The sequence below is a fragment of the Lytechinus pictus genome, chromosome 5 (genome assembly GCF_037042905.1).
Source record: "Lytechinus pictus isolate F3 Inbred chromosome 5, Lp3.0, whole genome shotgun sequence".
NCBI lineage: Eukaryota > Metazoa > Echinodermata > Echinoidea > Temnopleuroida > Toxopneustidae > Lytechinus > Lytechinus pictus.
In genome coordinates, this window is record NC_087249.1 from 15,230,138 (window position 1) to 15,241,466 (window position 11,329).

Here is an 11,329-nt window from a genome sequence, read left to right on the forward strand (position 1 = left end):
TGCAAGTATATTCTTTTATAATGTTTCATTAGAAAAGTGTTCTTTGAAGTTTGTATCTCTTAGTGTTTGTCAATATATAAGCCAACTATATCTATTTCTAAGATTTAGTTTGAATAAAAACCCCGGTTTATTGTAGTCAAAGTATGATACAGTATCAAAATCGTTGACATGGTTGAATAACTATGTAGTGTGTCAAAAATAAATGAAAAAAAAAAGACAACACTAAGAAAAATCTTAACTTTAAATAAAATTCCACTGTCAATGATCATGAGATTCTAAAAGTAAGATATGGAATATAATGTGGCGCAGGTAGGATAAACATGAAAAGTTGGGGAGTGGGACAAAACTAGAGACCGACGTGGAGACGCCGGGGAGCGAGTTTAGATAAAGGGGGAGGGGTGGTGAGGCACAGGACTGAATGATCAAGCATGTCAAGGAGAGAGGAGAGGTACTCCGGAGTGGTGGAGGCGGAGAAGAATCGACCAACATCAACTTTAGCAATTTTTATACCGGCTGCGATAGCAAGCATGAAATAGAGCCTTTCTTTAGTTCTGGCACAAAGTGCATATTACTATTCCGGTTCATTGTTTAATTATTCAGTCTATTTTACTCAGTGTACACAGGTTAGATAAATACCCACTTTATGAAATAATATTTGAAAAATAATATTCCCAATGCTATTTTATTCCACATAAGCCATACAAAACACAGGAATATAAATATATATATATATATATATATATATATATATATTAATGAGGCAAAGTGGTAATGCATTGTACTTTGTATATATATATATATATATATGAAGGTAGGCGTAGCTTAAATCAAGGTTCCCCAGAGCTATCTGCTATCTCCTTTCTATTTCACAAAATATTTAAATAAACGAGTTGCCAAAGCTGTTGTACATGCATAATTTCACACACACACACATATATATATATATATATATATATATATATATATATATATATATATATATATATATACATTAATGCTTCAATGCTTTTTGAGCTTCTTCGCCAATATATATATACACATTACATAGATATATATATAGATATATATACATGTATACGGGATGCAATGTAAATATCGACATTCTCAATCTTGACTCGCCTGTGAATACCACTCGCAGAACTCACTCAACCGAGGAACGCACCACCTTTATGGAGTTTTTGTTTGCATACAATGCATATAACTATAAATTTCACAATATGCATGCAGGCTGTACAGTTGCACATCGGCTGACGGTGCCTTTTGAACGCTCCTTATGTTGCTGGTGTACGTGGAGGCATATTCATGTTGACGTGTAAAATCATACTCGGACATGTCGCAAAGGAATCCTATACTAACCCTTACAACTCGTGTAAATTTCAGCTGGTAAAAAAGAAAAGTTCGCACGCCGATGGGGTGCATGTATTAAATCAACACCTACTGAACCCTGGTATATACTTCGTACTGGAATCAAATCATGGAGCAAGTCACTTTGAGTCACATTGTATTGTGCCATGTCATAGTCATCACTATGTGCACATGTAAGCGTTTCATTTTCTCTCGTGTTGCTGGCTCTTATATATATAGACAGCGAAACCGACGGTATAAATCTCAATTTATTACACGATACCAATTAAGCAGTATGTGTAACCAAAGGAGTTATGGAGCAAACGTATAGCTAGCTAAGCTAGCTGAATATACTCATTTATACTTGGTACCTGTACAGAGCGGTAACATGCAGTATTGAATACCCATTTGTTTTAATAGGGCCTAGTGTTCAACTTCAGGCTCAAGTTTGAATTCAATTTATAAACATATCATAAACCTCTTCATTTTTTTATATCAATCGTTACAACATAATAATCAGGCAATTGGATATAGGAAAGTATAAGCGTCCCCTCTTTACACATCCGTCCGAATTACATACATGTACGTATCTCCTAACATGCCTATGGTATATAAACAAAAATTTGCATGTTAAGAAAATTGGGTTTATTTTTCCCTTTTAGCCAACCTGATCTAATGGAATAACCGTTGTTGGTATTAATCGAAGTAGGGCCTATGGGAATATAAGTTATTTGCATTGCAGTAACAGTAGAGCTTTCTTTGGTATGGTTTATGTGGACATTTTTCATAATGAAGAAAGGAGGGAAAAAAAGTAAAGTGCTGTTTTGCTTCAAATGTTAATGAAATTTTAAAGGTCAAATTCACCCCAGAGAAAAATGTTGATTTCATTAAATAGAGAAAAATAAAAAGGCACAATTCTGAAAATGTTATTAAAATGAAAATAGAAGTTTCAAACTTTTGCTTGAGTTTCACAAAACAGTTGTATGCACAATTCAGTGATATGCAAATGAGAGACTCGACGATTTCCCTCACTTTTTATTTTGTTTCGTATTGTTTGAATTATTGAAAGTTATAATTTTTACCGATTTGACAATATCCTGACTGAACCTTAAAATATTAAAACTGTAATTTTACATGTCCAGCTGTGATGAACAATACTTTGTTTCACGGGACAATGAGGAGAAAATTATAATAGAAAATATTTCATATAATAAAATGCAACATAAATAGTGAGTGGGAGACGTCATCAGTCCCCTCATTTGCGTATCTACCAGGATGTGCATATCTGTTTTGTGAAGAAAAAAAAGCTGAAAACATCATTACTTTCTAGTTTTACATTCGATTTTAATGAAATTTTCAATGCTATGCTTGTTGAATTTTCCTCTTTTTGTGCAAAGCAAGTTTTTGCTGGGGTTGATTTGTCCTTCAATCAACATGCTTGTTCACTTGTACTCTATTTCATATCTTGTCATTTTCTTTTACTTTGATGGACTTCGCCTTTTAAAAATAATGACATTGAGAATCTCCTATGTAGAAATTTCCGATGGAGTTAACTTTTTTTCACTTAGGTTTTATTTCCAGTTCCGTGACGTCTCAAAATTTTGCTATAATTACATAATTTACCTAAGTTGAATAACTTGTACATAGAACTACATACGATTAGAATGAAATATAGATAACGAGCATTCTCAATTAATTTGCTTGCATGGAGGGGGGAGGACCAAGACCTAACTTTACTCCATTAAATATAGGTGTACTTTGCAATTGAAATAAAAAAACGCTACCATCTCGCACGGGACACACACAAACACACATATAAACAAACAAACGATATAAACAAACAGAGAAAAAAATGGAATCAAACGATGAATAAAGTACATCAAATAGATGGGAAATGTGGAGATCCTAGGAGTAATATGACTCAACGGTTCTACTCTGTAATGCATTATATTTTTAATGCATGTGACAACATGCATTAAAATCAATCGTACCAAAAACATACGAGAGAACACCACGAAAGAGTAACATCATTTGTGATAACGATCATTTTATTCTACTAATCTCTTGGCAGTTGTCACTAGCAGCTCGATTCGCCTATATGGAGGATCTTCCGAAAAGGAGGGCGTGGTCCATGTAAGGGTGGCAGATATGTGGAAAGGCATTTGTAACGATGGATGGGATGCCCTCGATGCCCTGGTCACGTGTAGACAGCTGGGATTCACGGAAGGATACGCCATGCTATTCAACGATGATTACGTCCAACCCCCTCCTAAAACTACAGATGTCCCTTTGGTTGATAATACTAGGGTCTATAACTCGGGTGATGTGGCTGATATTGATGATTATGGAGGAAGGGGGTCTTCGGGAGCGTCAACCGAGTTTTTCATGATCATGGGAAATGAATTTGCTTGCAACGGCAGTGAGGAATCTCTCTTGTCCTGCAAATACAAGCCATACAACGGGTACTGTAGAAAACGGGCCGGAGTGGTTTGTGGTAGGTTAATTGTTCTGTGTCAAACCCCGACCCCCACCTTGTTTCCTTCCACCTATCTCCTTAATTAGAGGTCAATACAACGTACATTTGGCTAAGGAGAGCCCAATGAAAAAATAAACCAAACAAAACACATGTTACTAAAAATTTCATTAAAATCCGATGTGAAATAAGAGCGTTATATACTTCTTAAGTCTCACTTTTTCACAAGACAGTGTGCACAGCACTGCGATATGTAAATGACAGCAGATTACGTCACCTATTCACTACTTCTTTTGTATTAATTTTTTGCTGATTTGAAAATAAGGATACATCTTTAGGAATAAAAAATATATTGCAACAATTGCAACCCAATATTTTCAGGGGAAAATCGAACCTTTTTCAAATGATAACAAGGACAAGAATAGGATATATTTTATATATTTATATTTATATTTATATATTTTTTCAATAATATACAGATATTGACTAATGGGTTATGTTATATACTGTATAAACATTCTGTGGACTGACTGATTAAATATAAATCTTTTAGGCGGTCCAAAGAATGTTTATTTTACACATCCAATCAGTCAATATAATTTTTATTAGTTTGCTTAAAATGATGGAGATTCTCGACTGTAATTTGTAGAAACACTAGATCTAGGCCTATATTAAACTAGATCTACATAGGCCCTAGAACATACAAAATATAAAATGTACTTACCAGACCCATTTCTTACAAAAATTCCAATTCCAGCATAGTTAAATCCAAAAGCATCAATAAGGAAAAAGTCCTAGGGGGAGTGAAGTTCCAATGAAATTCCAACTGTTCAACGTAGAATAATTAACAACAAACTCGAATGCATCATATTTACATAGGGTGCGATGTAGTATTGTCTTCTTGTTTATTATGTTTACGACCTTTTTCTGGTCCACATCCAATTTCTTTGATACAAAGTTAATTTGAGGTGAAGAATGTGAGTCCAGTCCAGGTCTAGGTCACAGGGCAGACCGAGATCCATGTTGATTCTGAGCCGTAACATCAGATGCACATTCTACACTAAATTGGGGATGAAATATGACAGGACTAGGTGGCGGCCTGCCGACTGTACATGGTGGTTTTGATCTTCCTGTTGCCAAACCAGATCCAGAACCAGGACTAAATCTAGCACTAACCTCAGACCTAGTACTCCTTGGATGAGCAAGCCCAACCTTCAATTGACATTTCTCTGACAAGCAGAAGCTCATTTGTTGTTTGCGTCCTTCGTCAACGCGAGAGTAAACGGTTTAAGACTGCTCTCACTTTTATGTCCCGAAACCGTCATGATATGCCTGGCCTCAAATCCTTACTCATCTTATGTAGAGATAGTAGTTGATCTAAGCAATGGTTCGTGTAGGGCCTTCAATGCTAATGTTTTTCATATTGTTCCCCAATGCCAACAACCTGATGATCACACCATGGCACATTTTGTTGGTACTATTCTACTGTCCCTGGTCCTGGACCACTTCCAAGTTTGACATTTTTGGGAGGCGCATTTGATTTTGGTCGTTGCCAAAAATTCGGAAATTCGGATGCGAAACATATTCTCAGAATGACTTGACAGGACAATTTTCATCATTCGTCACCGACCACATTGGCCCCTTGAGTCATCATCTTTGTCTCCTCAGTGATTTTTAGACAGCTTATCCTTTGCACCTTCTGTTGCTAGAATCTGTAGCAATAGCTAGATCCTTAAGATTCTCATTGCATCTATCTGTTACACAGGTGTAACATTATATTCACAAACGCAGCATTCTGGAGACCTCTCGGAGTAGAACGGTCCAACGCTCGCGAAGTCATTATTTTTCGAATTTTTCCTTACTATTAGGATCCTTGTGTGTTACTGAACCCTACCTTCAGCTTTCAGTTTATTGAGGATTGCAGCAAACATGTCGTTTGCACGTCTAAATTCAACCCTGTTTACAATGTCCATTGCCTTTGTTTTCAGAAAGTGCTTCTGGAGACCATGGCGTAGTGTGAACATGGAACTCATGCACGTCTAAATTCAACCCTGTTCACAATGTCCATTGCCTTTGTTTTCAGGAAGTGCTTCTGGAGACCATGGCGTATTGTGATCATGGAACTCTTTGCGTAACGTTGGCCATTTCCCTGTCGCACCTCTGCGTAGAATGATCGAATACTCTCGCACAACTCTTGCTCCGAGTATTCCGGCTTCACTTGTCCAAAGTCAAGAGACTTTGCCCTACAGTAGCAACTGATATATCTATTGCCTATTTCACAAATTTTTTTGTAGATTTAGAATCCTTATCGTCTAAGAGCTGATCTACTTCCTCATTGCTCATCAACATAAATCTAGGCTCCGTTTTGAAGTATCGTTGAATTAAACTGGGACTGGACCTGTACCGGACTCACTACTACACTACAGCGCTTTTAAATTACGCGGTACTCGGCCCGGAAATTTATTGCAATGTTGATATCGAGTGTTGATCGATTGCATACGATCGCTACTTTAGTCCCATATATTTCAGGTGCCGTGGCCGAGTGGTCTAAGGTACAATGAAGTTCGGGGTTCGGTTTCCGGCACGGCCCTTAACTAAGGCAATTTTATGATAGCAATGCTCGTTTATAAGCAGGTATTATAAAACATTGCAGCCCTATGCATGATTCATATACTAGACATTATGCTGGAGTATAGGTTTATTTTATGTATTTTTTTGTAATCTCCGTATAGACTGGTTGTAAGACTCACATGATGATGATAAACCGTTCAGACAGGTCTTTGCCTGCCTACTAAATGCCAACCACCTTTTTTTACAGCCCATGCCACGCAGTTGAATTGTATAGTCTAACCCCGATTACAGTAACTTATGCCTTGTTTTGTATTATTGTCATATTCTAGACATCACTCCTCAACAATTTAACCAACTCCTCGCCAACGTCCAGGGCGATTATGAACCTCTTTCTTACACCATAGCCCCGAATGGCCATTCGGAAGGCCGAGTGCTGGCCGTTCAGCAACGGGACTATACTCGTGTGATTGTCACCGGCGGTGTTTGTGATCTTGGTGAAAAGGTGGCTCCCATATTGTGCGACGACACACAGGGATACACTAATGGCGGAAGGGTAAAACAAATTAATTTCTCCCACCAAAATAGATCATTATGACCCATACCATGATGCCCATATACCCTGCAAAACCTTCCAGCAGACATCGGAAACCCGTTAATGCTAATGAAACAAAGCCAATTTGAACAGCACCAGTCCCTGACCTAAACATCCTAAATCATTACCAAGGGTGCAATGTTTTTATAATGTATCACATAGGCCTAATGACATGAACAGTAGTATTTCTTTGCATTACCTGTGTTATGAATCTATTCAATTTATCCCAATCTTCAAATTTATTGATGGTATTAACGATGTTTTTCAGGCAACACAGCCACCTAGCTTCGAAAACCTACCAATGCTTGTCAATAGGCTATCGTGCAATAGTGCTTACTGGATAGGGGGCTGTGACGCTGAGCTCTCCGTTGATGGCGCGTGTCCTTCTGGGGTCCATGGAAAGGGCATCGAGTGCTGTAAGTTCATCAAGGATCCTATCATGATCTGGCATGTTTTAAGAAAATCCATGAGAGTTTCTTGTGGAAGAGTGTATTCTAAATTTAATTACAATAGGAATTTGAATGTCCTTTAAGAAAAAAAAAACATAATAGGCCATGTCTAGTATATTATGCACATTTCTCAAAGAGAATTTAATGCAGAGGGGGAAAGATAGAAAAGAGGAACATTTGTCTGCCATCTATTCCTTAAAACGGTATCATCAATTTTTGTTTTCAATAAGGCATTCATAACTTTTCTTAAAAGTTCAAATTATTAAAAAGAAATAGAGCAAAAATATCACAATATACATATCTGATATTTTTGAAAGGGTATACGTATAATTTCAAGACTATAATAGGCCTACACATGGCACTGGAAAGAGCTTGAGAGCTCCATGGCACTGGCGCACAGATGGCTTTTTGCCACCACCCCCAAGAAAAGTCACGATCATGCGATACGCCATATCTACCCCCCTCAAAATGTTTTACTCATTACGCCACTGCTCCATGGAATTCAGTTTTCATATATATATACAATGACCCTCCATTTAAACTCATTTTATTATACTCACATAATTATTCCCACCTTGACCGATAAATGTATTTTTGAATTTTTCTATTTGATACAAAATTAAATATATAACGATTTCACACACCTTTTCCCCACCTCGTGCAGACACAACACTGAGGCCGTCCGTCATGGGAGCACTGGTCTTCGCTGGCGTCGCCACCATGATCATCCTCGTCGTCGGTATGTGTTTTATTCATTGGATCAGGAAAGATAGGAAGTCGGGTTTTAACCATTCCATTCTCAGAGTGAGTGATGATGGCGGACCTGTGTCCAGCTAACCATGGCACCACACCTTTACTTGTCTTGTCACGAACTTCGTCTAAAAAACGTTGATTTAATGCCTAATCCCACTGGCCAACGGACACAAAACGTATGCATAACGGATACAGCGGACAAGCAACATTTCGGGGTGGCTCCATCCGTTTTCATCCGCTCCAGATATCGGACAAAATGGGCGAACAATGAAAACACATTGGGCGGATGCTCGATGGATATAGAGCGTATGAAACGCGTATGCAGAGAGTACACAACGGATACATAACGATTTCCAACGGATGGCAAGACTCTTTTCTGATTTACACCCTCTCTGCATCCGTAAGTGCAGTGGGACCAAGCCTTTAGTATCGTCTCACGGAAAGTATAAACATGATAAACGGAAGTTCTTGACACTCCATTGCTAATTATTTTCATGGGGAAAGGGAATGCAATATATTTTTTTGTAATACACTGTAGTTGTCATTATGATCTAAAATGTTAAAGTAACGATTGGACTTTTGACATTTAATACTGTAATTGTTATTTCATGGTATTATGCTTCTTAAAGATGAATGCAAGTTGTGGTAATCATTTCAAAATGGGTCCATACAGGATTGAATAAAATGGCCAGCCAAGTGTCTTGACCATGTATATGACAAAATGTGCCTTGTGATTCTGGAAGAAATGTTGTCATTGCTCAGGTATTAGTAAAATAAGCATTGCATTTCAGAAAAAAAATATATATCGTGTTTCAACTTAGATTTCTGGATTTCGCAAGAGTCAGTTTTTGTAAGAGTACCTGGACCAGATCTATATCTATCATGTCTATGGTAATAATCTATGTTGACAATTATCATTGGTTTTATATAGACTTCTCGTGTAATCAATATTTACTGCATATCCTTCCATTTAAACCACATGCAATACAAATGTTAGACCTACAGAGGATATTCTGTAGAAGAATTTACTTTACAATACGAAACAACGTCTCTAGAAAGGAGAGTCTTTCAAATGTTGGTTTTACTATAGTAATTTCTAATATCGTTTCAGAAAGTCACGCTATGTTAAACACACAAGTTGGAAAACATATCAAGGTTGAAAACGCCTCTTAAATTGCCAACAATCATGGTAAATGTCTCAACACTCACATGCCTTTAGGAACGTACTTCCACATTTTTGAAAATCTGAAAGAATTCGTCTTTTGTGGGGAAATAGCAAACAAAAAGAAGACTGGGGATTGAAGCCCTGAATTGATGATTCTGGAACATGAAATGATCCGGCATCATTTTATAATGATTTCTTTTCTTCTCCCAAATCTCGCACAAATCTAAGACCAAATTTGTGACTGCGGTTCTGAAATATCCCCCACACCATGTAAGTATATATTAGATTCAAAGTTGCTCAAAATCGATTCGGGGAAGATACAAATCCGATGACATTTCATGCCTAGCCGAAATTAATGTTTATTGCCAGAAAATGATCGCAAATAATTCCCATCGAATGACAATACAAACACCTACGAAAAAGACAGAAATATATACATTAAAAAGACAATAAAAATACATAAGAAAACATTGAGGAATTTTTAATGTGATTTTGTTCAAAGTTCCATAGTCTATAAACAAAACATAAGCTCTTCATTAACAAATTGTCTATCTAGATGTACGGGCAAATGAGCATAATTAATAAAAACAAATCTGAATAAATTAGGAAGAATCATAATCAGGGCTCTACAATTTTTTTTTCTCGCAAGTTTTTTTTCATCACTTGCCCGACAGGGCAAGTGATGAAAATAATTTGATAGCCCGATAAAAAAACTGCTTGCCCAATTTGTTTTATAATTTTCTTTCATTATTTGTTTTATGACGGTACTATTATTTTTGAAGGTCATACAAAATTAAAACGATTGAGAATCATGTAAAGCAAAGAGCACACATTTATAAGTTTATTTTCAGCAAAGTAGGTTCGAGTCATTACGTTTATTAAAAAAAAAAACTTTCGCTATACTAGTAGATCTAAATGGGCGTCGAAGGTAAAAAACCTTCACAAAAAGTTGCTAAAATTTCATATTTTGCATCTTTAAATCCATGAATGGTCATCTGTTTGCCACATTTCCTTGGAATTGTTTTGATTTAGTTGGAAAAAAATATTAAGAAAATGAAGAATATTCAGCTCTTTCTTGACTCTGCAAAAGATCATTTTATTTTTAGAATACCCCAGGCTTATTCTGGTTAAGGAACACGTTGTCTCTCTATTTACACGTTTCTAATTTATGGTTGAATTATCACACTTTGTTTGTTAAACGTGTTAATATGGTTTTTATGCTACTTGCCTTCATTTTAATGAAAGAATAAGGAAACAAAAACAAAAATAAACAACGGGCACAATTTCCATTTTTACCCCTCCTTTCCACGAGATGCCTTAGAATATTTATTGCCTAGTTGTTAATTATTTAGTAGTGGAAGTATTTAATCATGAAGCTGGAAATAGAAGAGACGCTTTTACTTTTTTCTTGTTGGCCAACGTCTAATGGTAAAAGAGCTGTCTCTGATTTATCGGATGCTATTGTTGCAAGTTTTGTTTGTTACATCAATGTAGCAGGATAATTGTTTACACTCCTTTCTGTTTATGTTTGCTGTTTCTTGAAATTATAAAATTTATTGTTTTGTACACAATGTATTTTGAAGGTTTTCATTGCAGCGTAAAAACTAGTAAGAATCTCCAACAGAACAGAAACAAAAAGACTTAGATAAAGAAAAATAATAATTCTACAAACTTAATTATTTTACTAGTAATCTGCATCTTTAGGTATTCATTTTTGTAAGATATTCGTTTAGGTATGTATTAAGTCGTATTACAAAGATACATATTTATATATTTGGCAACAAAAATTGCCAAAGCTGTTCTTCTTGTATAATTTCTAACATTTATATATATATGTATATATATATATATATATATATATATATATATATATATATATATATATATATATATACATACATGTATATATTATGTGCTAGTCTTTGCGTGGAGACCCACTTGCTGATCAGAGTTCCAATCAGAGTCTCAGTGCCTGCAGACTA

The 11,329-nt window shown here is 36.1% G+C and overlaps 1 protein-coding gene across 1 annotated transcript; it reads left to right on the top strand.

Moving 5' to 3' along the window:
* Window positions 1–1,097: 1,097 nt before the first annotated feature.
* Window positions 1,098–11,023, top strand: LOC129261747 (CD5 antigen-like). Its single transcript, XM_064099883.1, has 5 exons — window positions 1,098–1,538; window positions 3,416–3,838; window positions 6,718–6,941; window positions 7,249–7,396; window positions 8,094–11,023. Exons 1-5 carry the CDS (start codon window positions 1,475–1,477, stop codon window positions 8,264–8,266), a joined length of 1,032 nt encoding a protein of 343 aa, XP_063955953.1. The 5' UTR covers window positions 1,098–1,474; the 3' UTR covers window positions 8,267–11,023.
* The last annotated feature ends 306 nt before the right edge of the window (window positions 11,024–11,329 follow it).